The 22844-nt window shown below is 34.4% G+C and overlaps 1 protein-coding gene across 3 annotated transcripts in view; it reads left to right on the top strand.

The window, feature by feature from the left end:
• The window catches only part of BRINP3 (BMP/retinoic acid inducible neural specific 3), a 524991-nt gene that overhangs the window by 305756 nt on the left and 196391 nt on the right, over positions 1 to 22844 (top strand). For all 3 annotated transcript variants that reach the window (XM_004706659.2, XM_045298252.1, XM_045298251.1), the window contains exon 5: positions 19250 to 19355. In XM_004706659.2, coding sequence (XP_004706716.1) covers positions 19250 to 19355 — 106 coding nt within the window. The remainder of the gene's footprint in view (positions 1 to 19249; positions 19356 to 22844) is intronic.

Raw genomic sequence — 22844 nt, 5'->3', positions numbered from 1 at the left:
ATATGTTTAAGCTGACATAAAATCGGACTGCCTAACAACAATACTATTTGTTCAAAGAACATGGTTTTTATATATGTTGCATATTTTAGCAACCATGAACTCTACATTGACAACTTCTGAATCCATCCTTTTATAGATAATCATCAACTCAATAGGGTTCTGTCCCAATGACTTAGTGGTAAGCTGGTTCTGAAGTAAGAGAAAAACTAATTTTTTCAGGTGTCATTATTATTGCGATTTATTAGTATCTTTATAAAGCTGAACTTTATGTGTCATTGAATGATAACATGAGGAAATAATGTGTGCCAACATTGGATGCAGTACATATTATTAACAATAGCTGCATCAAAATAAAAACAATCCTTAACTCCAATTCTTCACAAATTAAGGGCTATTTGTATCTCATTTGCAAACACAAGCTTGTTGCTAATATTTTCAATAAACTTAAAAGTATGTTTTCAAAAATTATCATTAAGGTGACTGGCTGCATCTGACCTTCTCTGGCTTGTTTATTGCCATGAGGCAGAGGTCAGATACCTCACAGCCTTCTTTACCCTATTCGGACAGCAACCAGTCCTCTCATGGCACTCTGCGTCTATGCTGGGGTAGACAGTTCATTGCAACAGCCACACACAGATGATACACAATACTTAGCAATTAAATGAGTTTATTAGAGAAGTTAATAAGTATCACAAATCACGATCAGTCACCAGTAAGTATGAAGTTCTTAGTCCACAGGAAGACCTCTCCTCAGTGAGCAGCCAAGTACCTCTGTGATCTTCACTCTCTCGGCCACATGGTCCTCTGTGGTCCAGGAAGCCAGCCCTCCGGTTGCTTTGTCACACAGTGCTGGAGTCCTATAGTCTCAGGTCAGATGAGGAGATGGCACCCTATAGGCTTGGGGCTACTCTTCTGGGTCTCCATGCCACAATCTCTGTTGCATCTGGTCACATCTTGGATGTGACGCTCTATTAAAGTAGTTCTAAAGATTTCCTCAAGGCAACAAAGGGTGTGATTTGGTTTACACCCTCTACTGAAGTCAGGTTTTACCACCCTACTCCATTCATCAATAGAGAACAGTAGCCAAAACGGGATACAGCCACAGAATTCTAGTACATCACATAAAGAATCACGGCTTCAAGGGCCATGAACTACCACGCAGGCTTCAAGGGTTTATTACAATAATTTCACATTTTAAATGCATAAGAATTAATGTTTTGCGCATTATTTTCCCTTCCTTTTATTTTATATACCTAATCTTAGTCAATGAGTTGTGCAGATACAAGAGGTCTTCAAAAAGTTCATGGAAAATTTATACTGAAAAATAATAGAATTTCCCCATGCACTTTTATAAGTCTGATCTTAACTCTGATTTCCATCTTTTTTCTCTATATTCCTGATAGGAACCTCATTTAAACAATTCTTATAATATAGCGTCTCAATGATTTTTCTTGATTTAACTAGATTACGGTCTTAATACAGTTGGCAGTGTGCCAAAATGAAACCTCTGCATACTTTTTTAACAAGCAACAACACTGCTGAGAATGTGGAGCGTTTCTAGCGTCCGATAACCAGTATTGTCCTACAAACAATTATTTTCTAGAATTGAGTGAGACAGTGCTCACGACCCTTTCCTCTTCAGCCTATTCATCATTAAGCTGAGTGATGACAGATAGAGACTAGAATGGTAATGAATGATAGAAACTGGAAAGGTAAGTAAAGAAAGATTCAAAACCATTTCAATAAATGGATAAAACTGATCTTTAAAATATAACTTGTAGTTCAACTACCTTAAGCAGTACTGTACAATTGCTACCAATATCAGTTTCAAAGCATTCTCTTTTTTTGTTGAACTCCTTGATATCATCTCCCGTTTGTGCCCTCTATCCTCCACCAGAACCCCTAGGAAGCTTTTCCCCACAATATTGTTTATCATTTTTCCCTTAAAAAGGTGTGTTTGTTTTGCCATGTCTTATACAATCCAATATATCCATTCACATACAAATCCATTCACATTCAAATTCAATCCCATTGAGTGGAATTATACAATCATTGAACTATGGGATATTATGAACTGTAAAAGCTCCTGATAAAATTATTTAAAAGAATAAAATAAAATATAAGGTATAATTGACAGAAATTCAGAGAGAAGACATCTATCTTTTTCATTATTCTAAGTAATCACCAATTTATAACTGCACCTTAAAATATGAATACTTCTTTTGACCAGATAATTAAGGAAGACTAACCTAAATTTTACAACTATTTTAAAGTAATATATAATATTGACGTACTTTATATCCCATGTTAATGGATATTGTCTCCATCATACTGCTTAAGATTAGCTCAGAGTTTAACTTATCAAAACTCACTAGATAATATGCCTGGCATAGATGATATTTTCCACCTGCTGTCTTTTATTCTAGCTGGATCATAGAAGGTTAAATTAATTTACTTCGAAGTCTAAAGCTCATTTTAAAAGTGAGTCAACTTACTAACATTTCTTCCCTAAAATGTTGCACTAATTTGATATTGTGCCCTAATCGATTTTCTAGCTAGCTTAGACAGAAGTCTGAGTTGACCTTAATTGTATTTCTTTTACTTTTAAACTGAAGTTCCATATTAGCAATTTTCTGACTCACAATTGGAAAATTGTGTCATCTTAAAGATGGTTAGATATTTTCTTTTAAATGTAGAAGTTTCTCTGAGAAATATAATGATCGTGTCAACTTTAAAATATATAGCATTAGTCATTGGTGACTTATGTAAATGGAAGAGGTTAGAGCCTGTTTTAGTTAGGTGTATGAAAATGTACTCTTACTGTCACATAACGAAATGCCTAGAGCCATTTCGTTCAAACTCTCAGACAACTTTACCTTTGGTCCAAGTTACACTTCTAAAATTGAATTATAGCAATAGAAAATTATAATCTAAAATGAAGACAATCATCAATTGCTTTCACCCTTTTAAAATGTATAACATGACTAATATTTTCTGTGGTGCTTATTAAGATAAAAATAATTCCCTGCCTTTTAAATGTGAAGCACATCGTTGTTATTTTAAATTTTATTTAATCAGATTAGAAAACAATTTCTAAGTTGAATTATTAAATTTAGAAATGAAAGTAAAATATACACATAAGATCCTTTAACTTGTTCAGTACTTTAACTTAGTATACATTTGTCCAGAGACCTACACAATTAATTAGTTTATTTGGTGTCCAGAGACCTACACAATTAATTAGTTTATTTGGTGTATATTTATTTAGTATCTCATATACTTTGTGCTAGGCCCACATAAATGAAAAAATGACAACGTTTATCCTGGACATTTTAAAAAATCATTTTATTGGGGGCTTAGTCCACTCTTATCGCAGCACATACATACATACATTGTGTTAAGTACATTTGTACACTTTTAAATCCTTTAGCCTGATGATATCTAATCAGAGAAATAGAGTATGGCACAAACCAGTTTACAAGAAGAACACTGATTGATTCGTATTTAGAGGAGTTTTCAAGGGTGATCCGAAAAATAGAAACTTGTTTTTGAAAGATGTGTTGCAGGATGACAGCATGGAGAGAAAGAGAGGCAGAAGACAAAACATTGGCAAAGGCTCCGGCGTGGGAGAGTGTTCAGCACGTAGAGACTGCAGTCTGCCTGGCCAACTGCTTTGGCTGGTTTTTGAAGAGTCATGTTTACAGCATTTATAATGAGATTAAACGAATTTTTTTCCAATTAAATTCTTTATTTCTGCCTTTAGTCATATCCTTTGCCATGCTTTCAAGTCTGCTATGATATTTGAGTGTTTGCATATTTTTATTTTTTGTGCATAAGCATATAAATCCAGTCAATGAAATGTTACATAACCCAAATAAAATATTGAAATTTGTCTATGTAATGAATTTCTTGGTTTTGCCTTGTGTTTTATTATTGATATGTCAGAAACTTTACTCAGGTAATTATCTTTGGGAGGCTCCAAAATAGCATACTCCAGGGTAGATCATTCTTGAGCTCATGGCCCAGATTAGAGCCTGAGAGCAAAGTCAGCCTATTAGGGGCAACCAGAAGCTGATCCAAAGACCACTAAGAATAAATAAAATTAAAGAATTTTTTGCACCAGTATATTGATTGTGAAATTACTTTAAGGTAGTTATAAAAATGTCTGGAGAAAGCAACTGTGAATCTGTCATTGTTGTGAGGTGCCTTCAAGTTGCCTCTGACTTAGATAACCGCAGGCCCCATAACCAAAAAGACGGGAGGAGCAAGATCGGGGCTGTAGAGCAGAGGGAGATACGGTATTAGGTAACCCTAAAAAAATGGCCAACTATATTGACATGTCAGAAAGAAAAATTCCTCAGGGCGATTTTTCTGGACTGTTTCTCACCAATGTAATTTTCAATTTTCTTAAAGCTCCTTGATAAATCCTCCATGACTGCTTTTCATTCCTTAAAAGTGATGTATCAGAATTCCCACTTTGTAAGAATTCCTTTGGAACCATAACCTCTGAGCTGACCTTTCTGTCTTGATTTTACTTGGCTAAGAAGATCCCTTGAAAGCCACTGTTTTGATTATACTCTTTTGTGAAGGTACCTTAATGAGACTAACACAAGCATACTGCTGGGAGAACTGACTGATACAGACATTGTGTTTGAAATAAACCTGTGCACATATGAACTGAGATCCTAATAGCAATGCTGTTATACTTACTTGTGTGTGTGTATGTGTGCTAGAATTTAGTGACAATCCTTTGCTAAAGGACTTTATCTTAACTTTTTTATGTGAGCATAGCCAATTTATTTCATTTTAAAGAACAAAATGGAAGCAGAATTCTCTTGGTAAAGACCATTTTAAACAAGAAATCCACTCTGCCTTTCTAATCACTTCCAAGTCTGTTGGATTTCTTGTATGCTGTGCCATCAGTTCTCTCGGGCACTTGTTTAATTGGGTGACAAGTGGAAGAATATGACAGCCTCAGTGTGAAGGTTTGGCTAGTCTGTGCACAGGCAGTAGATGTCCTTTTATAAAAAAGAGAACTGACGTCAGAAGCTGCTAATAAGCCTAAGAACTCTGAAATACACTGTATTGCTGAAACTTTAAAAGGCTATAATGAAGACCTATGCACTTTTAATATAAAGTTGTAAGAACATCTTAATAAATATTTCAGAATAGTAATACTAAATATAGAATCATCAATTGGGTAAGACAATATTTTGTGTAAAAATAGTTTAATGGTAATGACACCATATGATTACTTAAGCTAAAGAATGAAAAATATTATAAATAATAATAAAATCATTTTTTCAAACAATGGACACAAGATAAGTCTATTTCTGATATGGTTTCTTCTTGAGTATCTCTATTATGGTACATCATTTTGTATAGAAACCATGGGCTGGCCTTTGGACAGTGACAGATTGTCCCCTGGTGAGCTCTACGTGCACTACTGGCTGTGATGGACTGGTGGCATCCTTGATTCAGGCGTTCTTGTCCTCTTCTGTGGTGAAAGGTGATTTTTTCCCTAGCACTACATACATGTTCAGTTGTTCTGTCAATAGGAAGCAAAATAGACAATTCAGTAAAAAAGTTTTGTATCATCTGGAGCACTAGCTCTTAGTTCACTGCCTGTCTGAAACTCCTGATGATTACCAATTGGGCAGATTGGGGTATTTAGAAATCTACTGTTGAAATAAATTAGGAGTACAGCACAGGGCTCCTTATGGACCAGGCTCCGTCACATATCCCTTTGCCCATAAATCTAGGCAAGAGCCTGAGCTTGTGATTTTAGTGGGACTTCTTTGAGTGAGTTAGAACATTCTGGGATGTACAATCTAACTCCTGTCTTGTTTATTTCATCAAAAGATTGTGAGAGCACATTGAGGTAGAGCGAGCGTTTGGCATTGCTGGGTCCAGCAGTAGTGAGAGCATTTACTTATAATAAACACACAGGAAGCAGTCCATGCAATTAGGGATCAGCATCTCTAAGAGAGAGATAATCTGGGCTGAAGAAATTAATTGAGGCTTTCAGAAAATCTCATTTTTCTCTTGTTATTGAAGGAAAATCTCATTTTTTTGTTGTTGAATGACTGTTATATTGCTTACTTTTTAATGTAACTTTTTGTATTTTTGTTTACTTGGGATAATTGAGTGTTAAAATGTTAATAAAATACTAATTCTTTATGTGATATTTTAGTATAAACCATCAAGAAAATAGTATTTGCATCCTGAAGTTGGTTTTGGAAATATTTTCTATTTTTATTGGCATTTTAAATTTTGAATTCATTTTAGTAACTTCAGTAACTAAAAAAAAAAAACAAAACACTGACATTTTAGGAAGAACAGTAAAGAAAATAAAGCCATTGAATGGTTTGCTTCTTTGGTTTGCTTTCATTTCTAAAATGAACCTGGATATACTGCTTTGAATGATGTTTATGTTTTTGTCTGAAGCAATAAAGCACCTGAGTTCCCCCAAATGTTACTTTTTTTCTGGTCCAGGAGAGGTGACATTAAACCTCAACAGTGGCAGTAACAGTTGTAGTGGTCACCTACTAACACTTTACAAAATGCAAGGAGTATACATGGCCCAGAACCAGGCGCCAATCTGTTTCTCCTGTTTGTAATTGCCCTGGGGCCATGAGGTCTTATTATTTTTATTATTAAAAGGGAAAGTATCAGAAACCTCTAAACCCGTTGTGGCATCATAATAATCTCCCTTGCTACCTCACAGAATGAAACACATGATCATCACTTATACAGCAGTATGTGGTAAGAGTACAAATATATATTTTAGAAGAAGTTTCAGTTTTCTAAATGTATATTCATGTTGTTAGGAACCTAATTAAAGCTGGTTTTTTTTAATCATTCCAGTGATTGCCGTGCTTGTTAGGGTATTTTAAAATATAAATCAAAATAGCAACTGTAGGAGTGAGCTTATACTCTTGGCTTCTCCAAGAGAGAGTGTGACACAATTCTATCCCATGGTAACAGCGTTTAAGCACAAAAGAGTCCTAATGCTATTTGGAAGACTTTTCTAGTTACCTTATTCCATTTCAAACTAAATAGATATTCTAAGAGTCGGAGAAAATTCTGTATTAGCCCTGCGTATAATTTTATGGTTTAGTCTCTGTTCTAAAACACAATCTCAGATTCTCTCTACAAGTTTACACGTGTATACTGTTAGTGTGTGAGTGTTTGATTTTGATGACTGACAATTTGTGAGGTATAAAAATTTGGTCCATCATCACAGTCAGACTTAGACTTATGGTGAAAATCAGTGAAACTGAACTGAAGCATTTGTCTTCCGTTTAACACGCAACTAAAACGTGTGCATTATTTTGAATGTGACTCTCCTCAATCCTTAATAGTTTTCCTTATGAAAATATATGTTGGAACTACTTTGTTTCTCATTTTATTATATTTTAAAATCCACATTTGTATTGATTATTTGTGAATTTTTTTAGAGGTGCGGTCTTGTTGTTCCAAGATGACTTAAGTTGCGTCTCTCTCATAAGGACCCCTCATGAAGAGGCCTCTTGGTGCAGTGCTTAACGATTAGCTGCCAAACTGAACAGTCAGTTTGAAAACTGACCAGCCTATTCATAAGCAAAGATTTAAAAAATGGCAATCTGCTTCTTTAAAGATTTGCGACATTCTAAAAAACTTTGGGAAACAGTGATAGCTAATATGAAAGAACTAGCCGATATGAAGCAGTGCTTCTCGGCCCCCCAGGGTCACTCTGAGTCAGAATAGAACAGACAGTAATAGGCCTCCTCCCATGGAACTGCTAGGGGTTTTCAATGGGCAACTCTTCAGTTACAGCCAAGCATGCAATCATTCCCCAAAGAGGGATATTTAAGTGCATGTGTATTATTTAATACAGGGTCCTCCTGGGTGCTCTGATGGCATACTGTGTATGCATTGATCAGCATTTAGAAGCCAAGAGCAGCTGTGCAGGAGAAAAACTTGGTTTTCTACCTGCGTAAACCACTTACGTCTTGGAAACTCACATGGGCAATCCTATCCTGTCCAATAGGGGCGATCCGAGTCAACATCGGCAATGTGGTCGTGGGTTGATTCGCTATTACTTAATATTTCTCTTGAATCACATATTTGTCTTCATTTTTCAAAAGTTAAATCTCCTAAAGTATAACCTCTAATTAGGTATTCTTTTAAATGTGATCCTTAGATGAATGATTCTAATATATTAAAAGAAGTTATTGACTGAAGTTATGGGTACATAGATTAGGGGAAATAGTTAATGACAAAAAGTCATTTGAATGGATAAGTAATTGACAATGATATATGTTCATTTACACTGAATTTGCATTGAATTCTATTTATATTGTTGTATAAAGATTTGAGAATCTTTGAATATTGATTATACATCATTTACTATTTTTAACTGCCATTAATTGGTTGGAGCATGTTCAAGAAAATATTGGCAAGGCAAAGTATACTTCATAGAACTATATTGATTGTGTGTAATTCACTAAATGTTACTACATGTGGAGATAATAGGAAACTTTACATGGACATAATCTCATATATTTTAATCGATAATGTGCTCACTTTCTACATAAAATTTACTAAAATCCATACACTAATTTTATAAATTGAGGAATTATTTGCTAGTGAAATGTTTTATCCAACACAAGATTATTTTTAAAGCTTTTTTGCAATTAATAATGTTCTTAAATTTTTGTTATTGTAAAATGAAACTCCAGAATAATGCAATAAGATAAAAGACTAATAATACATTCTAATTGACTTTGACTCATGATATATAGAAAAATAGTGAAATTACTAGTGAAATAGTGAAATTTAATAGTGAAAAATTAGTGAAATATCACTAATTAGTGATTAACAAAGAAACACTTTAAATTGTAAAATTCAATACAGTTGGGAGAAATGAAAACTGTCAGAAGGCACTGTCATATGAGGGGGTTCAAAAAGTCTGTGGAAAATATTATTATCCTTCATTTCCATTCTGCCACAAACTTTGAAATCCTCTTATATGTATATGTACACTTAAAAAAGAACTATAGAACATGTTGATAGTTTATATGTACAGACCTTATATACTAAATATATGTTGTGTGTGTGTGTGTGTATGTTAAATCGACCTTTCTAGAGGTTCATGTTAGTTTGATAGGTAGATGGTTGTTGTTGGTAAGCATGGCTAGTCAGTTCTGACTCAAAGCACCCTAGAGGAAAAAGAAGGAAACAGTTCCAGATTCCAGGCCATCCTCCCAACTTTTGTTGTATTTGAGCCCATTGTTATACCTATATGCCAATCTGTCATGTTGAAGGTCTTCCTCTGTTTTTTAGTTTTAATGCCGCTCTACTTTACAAAGCACCATGTCTTTTTCAGGCACTAGTCCTACAGGTAACATTTCCAAAGTTATTGAGACAAAGTCTTCTCATTGTTATGTCCAAGCAACACTGCAGCTCTATTTCTTTGAATTTTCTTCGCCAACACCATAATTCAAATGCATCAATTCTTCTCCAGTCATCCTTATTTATTAAGCATATGACTCGATTAAAAATGATAGCTCTACTAATATGTAAATTTAAAAATGATAGGTCTACCATATCATGTTAATAGAAGAAAGAATAGTGTTTTATGACATAATAGAAACCAATCAACACTTGTATTTAGCTTTTTAAAATTCTGGAGTCGAATAAGAATATAAGCATATTCAGGCAGTTATATTTCAAAGCATTAATAAATTAACACTTAGAAGAAAAGCTTATTCATTTGGCACGCTATCAAACTTATATTAACCAGCACATTCATAACAGTATTTATTGTTCATAAGAATGACCCAAGACACTACACAATTCTAATTGACTTGCACATGAACCCACACCAATTAAGTTGTGCTTTATTATAACTGTTTCTTCAGGAGAGACAGCAAAAGTGAATTAGATTGATAGAGCCAAGCAAAGTTTCAAAATATTGTTAACAATAGAGCTTGGGAAGTCAGTATAATATGTTTGGAATGGGTATTTGATTTATAAGACAAGAGTTCCAGTTTTTTGTTTCAGTTTTTATTTTTCTTACATGATACCAAGGTAGCTTGATCACCTCCCTGGGCTCCAATTACATCATTTATATAATTATACTCTTGATGGCTCTAAAATTTTATTTATGCTGCTATTGCATTTTTTCCAAGAGTTTCTCAAAAGAGTCACATACATTAACTAAAGCAATTTCTGTAATGAAGATTTCAAACTAAAAATAAAATATTTACCAATCAATTAAGACCACTCGTGACACAGTGGTTAAGAGCTCAACTTTAATAAAAAATAAGTGAAAACATAGTGACTTAAATCCACTAGCTGCTTCCTGGGAGAAAGATGTGGCCGTCTGCTTCTGTAGATTCACATCTTAGGAAAGCTCGTGGGTCAGTAGTATTCAGTCCTACAAGGTAACGAAGAGTTGTAATTAACTCAAGTTCACTGAGTATCCTTGAACTTGTTTACAATTGTGGAATATCTGTAATCTTCTATATATTATCTATGAATGTGAATAGCGTTTACAGTTAAAAAAGTAAAGAGATAATGCAAACAGCTTTCTAACTGTAATTTTTTCCATAAAATATAAAAAAAAAGTTTGGCAATATAAAGGGCTTAGATATTAAATGATATTTTAGCCTTTTATTTCCTAATTGTATTTACTTCCTCAAAAAATATATTTCTAACTTTGGAAAATACTGCTTCTAATATATCTAAAATTTACTTAAAAATAATGTTCCTAACTAGACTTTTATTTCTCCATAATTTAAGGGTTTGGATTTGAATATTACATTTTTAATTTAATAATCTCATATATTATTACCATGTTTTTCAAGCACCGTAAGCTTAACAACCAAAAGAAATCTTGAATAAATTATCATTAAGAAATATTGCTATTGTTATGTTGCTAAATGCCTTTGTTTATTGTTTTTGTTTTTAAAAATAATTTTATTGGGTCTTTTACAGCTCTTATGATATTCCATACATCAATTGTATCAAGCACATTTGTACAGATGTTGCCATCATCATTTTCTAGGCATTTACTTTCTATTTGAACCCTTGGTATCAGCTTCTCTTTTTACCCTCTCTCACCCACCCCCCCCATGTCCACTTGGTAAATTATAAATTATTATTATTTTCATATCTTACACCAACCACTATCTTCTTTCCGCATTGGTTTCTGTCTTTTGTACCCCTCGGGGAAGGTGTGTGTGGTTATACATCGATCCTTGCGATAGCCTCCCCTTCATCCTACCCTCCTGGAATCGCTTCTCCCATTTCTGTTCCTGAGGGGTTTATCTGACCTCAATTCTGCGTGCCGTGAGCTCTTGTCTGTACCAGTGTACATGCTCCGGTCTAGCAGAACTGAAAGGCAGGACTGGGGTCACTATCATGAGGCATATTGTGTGTTTCATCAGTGCTTTACTGCACTCTGCTGGACTCAACCCCCTCCTTGTGACCCTTCTGTGAGGGGATGTCCTATTGTCTGCCGATGGGTTTTGAGTCTCTGCTCTGATCCTCCCCCCCACTCTTTCTCAACAATACGTTTTTCGGTTTGTTTGGGGTTTTCTGGTGCCTGTTACCTGATTCCATTGACAACTCATGATGGCACAGGTTCGTGTGCCTTTGAATCACTTCTAACTCATAGAAAGCACAGATACAACCATATCCAACACTACCAGTCACGTGCCACCTTTCCCTTTGTTATGTTGGAGACCAAGTTGCAGCCGTTGTGTCCAACCATTCCTGAGAGGATTCCCTATGTTGTTGTTGTCGACACTGTACTTTACACAATATGAGTTCCTTCTCCAGGGAGAGGTCCCTCCTGATAACATGGCCAAGCACTTGAGACAAGGTTCCACCATCTTTGCTTCTAAGAAAAATTCTGTCAGTGCTTCCTCAAAGACAAATATACGTGTTCCCCTGAAAGGCTGTGGTGTATTTAATAGTTTTTGTAAACATCATCATTCAAATGCATCTCTGGTCTTTCTTATTCATGGTATTGCTTTCACCTACATACGAGGAGATTGAATATATCGTCATTTGGGTCAAGTTTATCTTAGTCCTGAAATATGTATGTTTATATAATCTGGTATCGAATTAATTTGATATATGGATTATTCTATATTGACCAATATTTTTACCAAACAGAAATATCCTAAAATCAACAACCTTATAAGGAAAATTGATAGAACAACATATCTTTATTTTACTATGCATTTATAATAGATAAATATCAGTTCTCTAGAATCATTGGGAAGATTTGTCAAAACATTGATAATACAGTATGAGCAAAATGTTTAAATCTTCTCATTTATAGTTTTATCAAACATTTAAAAGTATTGTACATAGTTAAAGGATAGGAAGCTTTTTGTGAGTGTTGTTTGTTTTGTTTTGTTTTTTGGAATAAGGCCATTTGAAATAGACCTCAAATAATAGAATTTGTGAGGTACTTGTGGAAAAATTATGCAAAAACTTAAAGAAAAGAGTTAGTTATAGACAGTGCATTTTCCTGGATGAAAGTAATGATAAAAAATTGTTAGGGATTTCAACTATTACATGTGGATTTCGTATTCTACAACATGGAATTGGAGCAGTTTACCCTTAAATGTTGACATTCTTCTGGTAGTGCTTTGTGTGACTCGTACATCTTCAGGAAAAGGCATTGAACCATAAAATGAAGCCCGCAGGCTACAAAAGACATCCTCTTACAAATGAGGTCGCTTGCCCACGATCATTGAGTCAATTTTGACTCATAGCAACCCCAAACTGGGTTTCTGAGATGCTGCATTTTAATAGGACTGCATGATTTCATCTCACTGCAGAGCAATTGGTGGATTTGAATTCATTTTGAGATTATAAATTCTATGTTTACCTGACAGTGCCAGAAGTTTTCTAATATATTTCTACTTCTCTGTCATAGACTACTTTCTTTTCTTCTGTAACAGAGGTAGACACACACTATATTTTTAACCTGGTTTCTTTGTTGTTGCTATTGATTTCTCTATTCTAAACTACACATCACATTAGTAAATCCACTGCACAAGAACCCTCTCTTTCTCTCTCTTTTTTTTTTTTCACAAGCCTCCTTTAAATTATTGAAAACTAAAGATGTTTCACTGAGGACTAAGATATGCTGAATTAAGCCATAGTATTTCATTTGTCTTATATGTATGTGAAAGTTGGATGTTGCATAAGGACAACCAAAGAAGAATTGATGTATTTGAATGTGGTGCTGGCAAACCATATGGAAAGTTCCATGGACTGCTAAAAAGACAAACCAAACTATCTTGGAAGAAGCAGACCCAGAGTCCTCCTTAGAAACAAGGATGGATCTACATGTGACCTCCTCCCTGGGGGACGTACAACAGAAAAGTGGGTGAAGGGAGACATCGGGACAGGGCAAGATATGACAAAATAATAATTTATAAATTATCAAAGGTTCATGAAGGAGGGGCAGGGGGGAAGGAGGGGGAAAATGAGGAGCTGATGCCAGGGGCTTAGGTGGAGAGCAAATATTTTGAGAATGATGAGGGCAATGAATGTACAAATGTGCACAATTGATGTATGTATGAATTGTGATAAGAGTTGTATGAGCCCCTAATAAAATGATTAATAATAATAATAAAAAAGAAACAAGGATGGAAGGACTTCCTCTGATATTTTTGGACATGTTGTCAGGACAGACCAGCCCCTGGAGAAGGACTTCATGCTTGGTAAAGTGGAGAGGCAGTGGAAAAAGATGAATGTCCTGGAGGAGATGGATTGACATAGTGGCTACAACAATGGTTCAAACATAACAATTGTGAGGATCGTGTAGAACTGGGTGGTGTTTCGGTCTCTTGTACATATGAGTAGGAACCGATTGAACAGAAGCTAGTAATAACAACACCTCAGTGAACTGCTTATTTTGCGTACCATTACTTAAAATTTAGTCATAATGTGGAATATTGCTACTATGCTGTGTTTTAGCTTCTCATAAAGTGTGACCTCAAACAAAATTTGTTTATAGTCTCATTGCAAGGCAAGTTTGAATTGCGATGATCTAAAATGCAGGCACTTCAGCTCTATCTAAAGATAAAACATCATCTCCATTTCTGATATCAGAAAAAGTATGATGGTCTTATTACCTTGATTAGGAGGTTCGGTGTGGAAAATTTTAAAGATAATACCACTAAATGGATCATTGTGCATTTACATTTTAATAGCGAACAGCTTAGTAAAACTTGACATTTTTTTGAAATAGTAACTGTGGGCTAGGAATCATAGTGTAATTACATTGCATGAGTTATAAGTAAGGAGCTTCTTTCTGGTGATACAGCTCCTATATAAAAATTGTACAGTATTTTTAGAATTGGGATTAGAAACACTTTACCTTTATGTTTTAACAAGAAAATTTCCCCTTTAATTACATTATTTCCATTTAGCAATATAGTAGATTTTGTCAAACTTTTTTGTTGTTTTTATTTTTTTAATGTTTTTCATCAAATTGTATTTTCTTTCTCGAATAAATCCTGGTTGAATTAATTTCACAACTTCATTGGATTACCTTGGCATTGTAAGGGAAATAACATCCTTTGAATGTGTAAGAGTTTAGGGAAATTTAACACAAAATATCAAAGATTGTTTATTTTTAAATAAGCTCTGTAACCAATATTTTTATGTAAATAAGCTTCAAACTATACTTTTTATTTATATAACTGCTGCCTAAACTAGATATAAGATAAATGATAAACCACTTTTTGTATATAATGTATTTAATTAGTTACTTATAAACAAGCATAGTAATCAAGACCATAATTATTATATTTACAAGTCAGCTTTTCAAGAAAAAAATTGTGAAATTTTCAGATATGTTCCACATGTAGCTAACCTGTATACATAATAAAAGCTAGTTCCCATTTAGCCAATATAAATTTACCGTGACTATGTGGGCTCCACATGTGTCAGGGTAGAACTGCACGCCACAGGATTTTTACAGTTGTTTTTTAGAAGTTATCTCTAAGCCTTTCACCCAATGTACCTCTGGATGGAGTGAAATGTCTACTCTTTTAGTTAACAGGTAGACACATAAACCATTGAGCCAGCCCCAGGGACATGCACTGCACAACTCCTCTAAAACTTCCTAGCAATACAATCCTTGCAATTGTCCTTAGGATTCAAGACAGAACTCTGCACATTACCTCTCAAAGTTGTAAAGGCTCCCCTGGCTTTCTGAATTCTCCCTTCAGAAATAAGTGAAATATATAAATTGCTTAAAATATTTTCATATGCTGTAAATCATTGCTCAAAACCCTAAAATCCACTAGTAAAAATATATATATTTAACTATTGGTAATTTATGCAAATATATTCACCTATATGTATCATTAAAAACTATAAATTTTGTTAAGAAGAATGGGGATTCCAGAACACAGATCTGTGCTCATGGGGAACATGTTCAGATACAAAATATTTCAAACAGAATAGGAAATACTGCCTAGTTCAAAAACTGGAAAGTTATGTGTCAAACTAAATCCTTTTATCATGCTCATTCAATCTGTATGCTGGGCAATTATTCCTAGAAACTGGAGAGTAACATGGTATTAAAGACATTAAAATTGCAGGGTGGTTCTTTACCAAGTTATGACATGCCAATGATAGTCTTACTTGCTGAATGTGAGGGACACTTGAAACAATTGTTGAAGATCAAAGAATATAGCCCTCCATATGGATTACAATTCAATACAAATAAAACAAAAATCCTCACAATTGTGCCCATTGACATAATTGTAGGTAGAGAAAAGGTTCAAGTTGTGAAAGATTTCTTTTTACTTGAATTCACAATCAACTTTCGTGGAAGCAATTGTCAAGAAATCAGATAATATATTGCACGAGGCAAATAACTTGTTCTGTCACATATTATATATGGAGATCCCAGGACCAAACTTTCGTAGAAGTTGATATGCAAAAGATCTGTACAGGTAGCCTGTCTACATAATTCATTTTTAACAGAGTTAGTATCTTTACAGAAGTGTTTGTATAATAATTTGGCTCCTCTTTTTTCTTTTCATTTATACCAAGTGGGCAAAAGGTATTTTTAAAGTATTCTTGTAAACCTCTTATTAAACCAAAACATCAGAAGGTGAACCTATTTTTCTTGACATATGGTATTTCCCTTTCTCTAATATTTGCCTTCCCCCTAAAGTCTGAGCTATTTCATTGGCAGTATGTCAAAGAAACAGTTTGACATCATCATGGAACTCAAATAATGTGCACTTGATATGTTCTTTTAGTTTGGGAAACATAATGAAAACTGAAGGAGCAAGATATGAGCTATAGAGTGGGTATGGTAAGATTTCCCAATGAACTTATTCTAGAACGGCACTTGCTACCCTAGAAGAATGGATAGTTGCTTTGTTATAATAAGAAGAAAAGAGATTCTTTGGAAAAACTTTTCTTAACTTTTTATCACCATTGCATTTTTTTAATTAAACAAAATAAAACAAAAATTCTTCACAATAAGTCTCCATGATTGTTGTATGTCCATGAAAAAATCCATCAGGATAACGCCCCTTGGTTGCTATAAAACAGTTGCCATAACTTTCTGATCAGACTTCTCTAACTTAAATCATCTTTGAAGTCTTTCTAGCCTTCCTTCAAACGTGATCTATTAGAACACTATTATTTTACGTGGGTAATATTTCCATAAACTTGATACAAAGCTGCAATGATTTTTTAAGCTGTCCATCTGAGTGAAACTAAAATTTTGGTATTAACTCTGACCTCAGAATTATTCTTTTTCAGAAAGCTTATTTTTGAAGTCACTCTAATAGGGTGAGGACTACTGTGTGTATTATTGATGGAATTTCTCTATAGTGAATTGCAGAGACCTGTTTAATCACAAAATTATCTCGAATAAACTGATGCATCTATATATTTAAACCCTGCTAGCTAGCAATACATTTTGACTGTTCCTCATATTTTTTTATTATTATTGAAAAAAATAAAACCAATTTTAAATTTATTTATTTTTAATATTTTATGTTCTCTAATCTCTTACGTTTTTGTTTTTTTCCATCTTTATGGCAATGTTTTCCTAGCTTATGTTGACCTGAGAGAGGTTTGTGGACTAGAGAGAACATTTAGTCCAGAAAAGGTGCCACACTTTCCCAGAAGTTAGACACAAGTTTAAAATATGACAGACTCTCCGTGGTCCAAATTGGACATATACTCAATACATTTGAACTATCATGTTTATTTACTTTTCTTTTATTCTGAACCAAACTAAACCCACTGCCATTGTATCAGCTCGGTAGGGTCACCGTGAGATGTCTTTGCTTATCATCTGTGAATGGAAGCCTCATAAACCCAGTCCTTGGCTCTGCTTCTAAAACCAGAGCTGCCTGCGTGCTCTTTTGTCTCGCTGTTCCCAGGAAGGGTCCCATGCACCTCAGCATGAGAGTGCTCAAAACCAACGTTCCTATGATGCTCTCCACGAGGCGCTTCCTTGTTCCATATAGAAATGCCATTATTTATGCTAAATTTTTCAGACACGTTTATCTCCATCAACTTACACTTTCACCATTTTGCCTTCTTCTCAATTTTAGGTTTTTAACAATACATTTTCTTTTTCAACTACTTAATTTAGACTTTTAGTATCTCCATAAGGGTCTCAGGGTTTTCCTTGCTATGGTTTACTCCTCTCTCTACCATTTCTCTTTAACCTGGTAAATGTCGATATGTTTACACAAGAAACACATTGCTGGGATACAGCAATGAACAAATTAGGCAATATTCTCTGTATGTGCGGAACTTGCATTCTAATGAGAGGTATCAATAATAATCATGATGAGTGAGTAAATGTTATATCACTTTAGAAGGTGATCTGTACTATAGAAAAAGAGAAGCCAAATAATGGGAAAATAAATATGTATGAAAGAGAAAAGAATAGGAAGGTATATGCATTTAATTTTAAACGGACTAGCTCAAGTAGTGAGCGATAACAGAAACAACTGGAAAGAAGGAGTGAGGTGACCAATAAGTTCAAACAGAGGATCCTAACAGGAGCAACAAATCAAAGACCTCGAGGCAAAAGGATGCTTTCTTGTTTGAGGAACAGGCAAGATGGCAGGACAAGGGCAGAGTGAATGAGGAAGAGATGAGGAGAAAATGCGTTCGAACTACAAAGGCTGGGTATTAAGGCGTCTTTTTAGCCTTAAACATGACTCTGGTTTTATCCTGGCTGAAATGGAAAACCATTGTAGGGATGAAAATCAGTGGGGTCATATGATCTGAGTTTCCTTTTGTAAAGATCATTGTGTTTGCTGTCAGAGAATATTTTAAAAACACAAATATAACAGATATACTGCTGTGACTTAAGTATTCTATTTTCATTGCTAATCACACCCAGGAAAAAATTCCAACCTTAGCTTCCTTATCCTGTGCTATTTTGTATCCTAGACACCCATGGAGAGGGAACAAAAAATCACTTTAATATGAAATAATATAAACAATAATGTAATATAAATAATAACATGAAATAAAGTGGCTAACCATGTGTACTGCACACATATGTGTATAGAAAAAGTAAAGGGGAACAGGTAGACGTCATCAAGAGATACTTTGTGTGGGTCTTTTTTCAGGAGATTACCTTGAGGACAGATAACATCCATTAATCCAAGAGGAGAAATGAAACTTTTCTAATCAAGTGAATCAGGTGTAAAGATAACCAGAGGCATAGAATTAAAATGCATAACTCCCAGATGAAATAACCTGCCTGCTGGGGAAAAGCAAAAAAAAAAAAAAAAATCAGACTCTGATGCCACTATAAAGAAGAGGAGTTTGTAGATATCTAAGAAGCGAAAAATATTTTTTCAGCCAGAGTAGCCAGGTAAAGACCTCTGATACCTTGATGAGAGCAAACAGAAAATTCTCCTATCCGTCCCGCCTTGCTCCGTACCTTAAGGAGCTCGTCACTGTTCGAGCTGAGGCAGAAGCCGTGACTTCCTAGGAGCAGCACTTCTGACCCGAGGGGGTTTCCGTTATTTGCCCTGAAGACTCGCCCTTGGCTAGGAGGAAGAGAATGCAATGAGAACAGAGCACAGCGCGCTTCTCTGTATGCATTACCAGTATGTGTTGTTGATGTTTCTCAGAGTTCCATGGTGTTTATTGTCAAATGTTTATTAGTGTATGACAACTACATTGATTCAAAAGTGCACTGAAATAATGAAATTAATATTTTGTTCCTCAGGTAACTGAAACACGGACGGGCCCTCTTGGCTGCAGTAACTATGACAACCTAGATTCTGTCAGTTCTGTTCTGGTTCAGAGTCCTGAGAATAAGATTCAATTGCAAGGTATGTTGGTAAAATTTCATTTTTTATGTAGGAACTTCATTACATTTATCCAATTCTGATTTCTTTTTTATGATTTTAAAATTATATAAATAAGCAAAATGTACGTTGCTCAGTTGTGATAATTCCTATAAAAGTTAACATCTTAGATTTTACCTTTTAAATAATATAGATGACCTAAAGAAAATGTAAATTACTCTTCTGTGAGATAGGTTGATAAAAATATTACACTAATACTTCACTTAAATCCAGTAGCCATCATCGCAGTCAACAACTTTGCTGTGGGTCTGCCTGAGCTTGGCCTTTTGTTTAATAGGTTTTTGTAAACTTTGTGCTCATATTTATGGAAATTGTAATATGAACTGATGACACAATTAGATAATATGATAATCAAGGCTTTATATATCTTCCGGTAGGAAGAAAAGCACTTGAGAATATATTAACAAAACTTTTATTCTTATTATTAAACTTGTAAAATTATAGAATAATGGCAATACTTTATTTTTAAACTGGTTTTGTTAGATGATTCGGTAAAGAATTATATATTCCTAAGATCTTTTAAAATGAAATACACAGACAACTTCCAGGTGCGCGTGGTGAGAAGAGCGTTAGTTGCGCTGACTCAGAAGGTTGGTGGTTGGTGATCACTGTCTGGATTAAGTAGTAGTTTGATCAAAGGGAAATTTTGAGGAGTTTTTGCCAGTCTATATTTTTAAATAATATAAGTTAGTTTCATTTAGATTATGTTTTATATACAAATGAAATTTTAAAAATATTCTATTTTCCTTAACTTTTCAATTTGCAACAATGTTTATTTTGAGTTACTTTGATGTATCCTAAATATTACATGACTGTCAGGTATTTTGAATTATATAAAAGTATGAATAAATTACTTTATATAGTTTACCACTTCAAAGAGTATCCAGTTCATCGACAATAAATTTAAAGTTACTGAAAGAGATTTGTACAATGTAAGTGGAAATTTGGTCTACCAATATGTCTTGTTGTTTTCTGGTTTATTCTTTTCTGTATGCATGCATCGCCTATACATCAGAACATTAACTCTGATCAAAAAGAAAAAAATACCGTGCACGCATTTGGATTTCAATTGTTCTATTATCAAAATTCACTTATTTGAAGATTTCTTAATGCTCACTGTGTGTGAAGAATTATTTTCAATTTTCAGGCGGATGTTAAAAGGACAAAAATTCTTGGAAGAAAAAGCAGTATCAGATTTGAGAGGGACAGCGAGTAGAATGAGTGTTTCAGGAAGGGGGGCTGTCGTGCTGGTGATTGGTTGTGGGCGGGGATGGTAAAGGGGAGAAGATGCCATGTAGCCAGGCAGAAAAAGAATGTTTGAAAACTAATTGTGGTAGCATTTGTACGATAGTGCTTGATGTGGTTGAACTATAGAATGATATACTATAGGTATTATCTCCAAATTAATTATACATTTTTCAAAGAAATGAAAACACTCTCCTTTTGCATAATTATCATTTTTAGTTGTATAATTTACACTTCTATAAATTATGACTAACTCAGAATCTTGCCCCTTTATCTCATCTTTGTCCTACTTTCCATGTATGTACTTTCAATTGTCTATTGCAATTCTATTTTTATCTCAAGAAATAATGTTCAAAGACATTGTCTTTTAAAATGAATTTCAAGATCCTCAACTTTTACATCAACCCTTTCTTAACTCTTCTCTACACTTACAGTCCGGTTATCATCTTGAATCCCCTGGGCTCTTCACCTTTTATAATATTTGTGTTAGGTTGCATTTTCTAGAGAAACAAAACCCAGTACACTCATATATATGTCTGTAAGAAAGGACTTCATATAAAGAAATAAGCACACCCAGGAAGTGTCCCACCCCAGTCCAACTCACGTCTCAGAGTCCCATCCGGACTCGCACAACTGCCCGCCAAGGAAGCCACATAGTGTAGCCGAAGCTGGGAGATCACAGGCAAACGGGTGCAGAGCTGCGAGCATCGTAGGTCTACGGGCACAAGAGAAAGAAAAGTTCTCTAAGCAACTCTCACAAAAAAAAGTCACAATCTCCTGGAGATATCATCAGGCTGTGTCCTGAATGAGAGGTTCGACCTGCCCTTTACACTGTGCATCAAGTTGACATAAGATCTAACCTTCCCAGTAATTCTTTGTTTGTTAAAACTATGCAAACTATTCACCAATTCTAAATAAATATCACCATAATACATGACCTTGGAAGCATTAAGAAGTTGAGGTCAACATATGTGATAGTGATATTATAACATAACTGGAACCACACAAGATATTACGTCTTTTACAGTTAGATAGCTAGAGAATTGATGGGTTGCTTAGTTAGTTGGTTGACAGCAAGATAGATAGATGCATGTATGCATACATATCTGCATATAGGAATTTTTATTTTAAAGTTGTTTTATTTTTAATCACAGTATGAAGTTTTAGAATCAGAGGGTTGTCCTACTTGAGAATCATCTATCTATCTATCTATCTATCTATCATCTATCTATCTATCTATCTATCTATCTATCTATCTATCTATCTATCCATCTATCTATCATCTATCTATCTATCTATATCTATCATCTACCTATCTATCTATATCTATCATCTACCTATCTATCTACATCTATCATCTACCTATCTATCTAATCTTTTGTACACAGATTCCCAGGCATTCGTCAGGAGTTTACATATGTATGCATATGCATAATGTGTGTGTATATATTCTCTATATAAAATTCTATATATATTCTATACATAGATTCCAAAATGGGATAAATCTCAGAATTTAAAACTTCCAATTGTGCTTAATAATAAAACAAAATATAGCAATGCAAATTTCTATGTGAATCTATGTATGTGTGCGTGCATACATCTAAATTCATATACACATACACACACACACACACACTAAAGAGGGGGCTGGCTGAAATCACAACAATTTTCCAGAAAATAATCGTTTTTCCAGCTCACTACTTGTGGTGGGGAGTGGGAGAAAGGAGGGGCAATTGGTGCTGGAAGAGAATTGTATCAGAGGAAAGCAGAGAGCATTGTGAAGAAGCATTGAGAACGACAACCTGAACGGCCCTTTGGGAGAACTTGTCTACCTCTCTACACGAAAACCACCATTCAGAAATAGGAAATGTCAAAGTGAATCAAAGAATATCTGAGTTTGGATGGAAACAAATGAAATTAAATGTTCTCTAGCAGGAAATAAAGCTGATTTAGCTGCTTACTTTGCTATGAAATCTACATTTGTCAAGTAGATTATAAGTAGATTTTTTAGTTAAAAAATTGATGAGCCATAAATATAATTTCAAATTATTGACAAAAATGTATTTAAAATATATAACAAAAATTATAAAAATATTGCAAAAAATATGTGGGAAGTTAAGAATACCTAGTGGAGCAGTGGTTTTGGTGTTGCATCTTTTTTAACCCTTGGGATGTTAACTGGAAAGTTGGCAGTTTAAACCCACCAGC

This window comes from Echinops telfairi, unplaced genomic scaffold (assembly GCF_000313985.2).
Source record: "Echinops telfairi isolate 266 unplaced genomic scaffold, ASM31398v2 ScPeMD7_7424;HRSCAF=8462, whole genome shotgun sequence".
NCBI lineage: Eukaryota > Metazoa > Chordata > Mammalia > Afrosoricida > Tenrecidae > Echinops > Echinops telfairi.
This window is presented reverse-complemented; position numbering and strand designations above follow the sequence as displayed.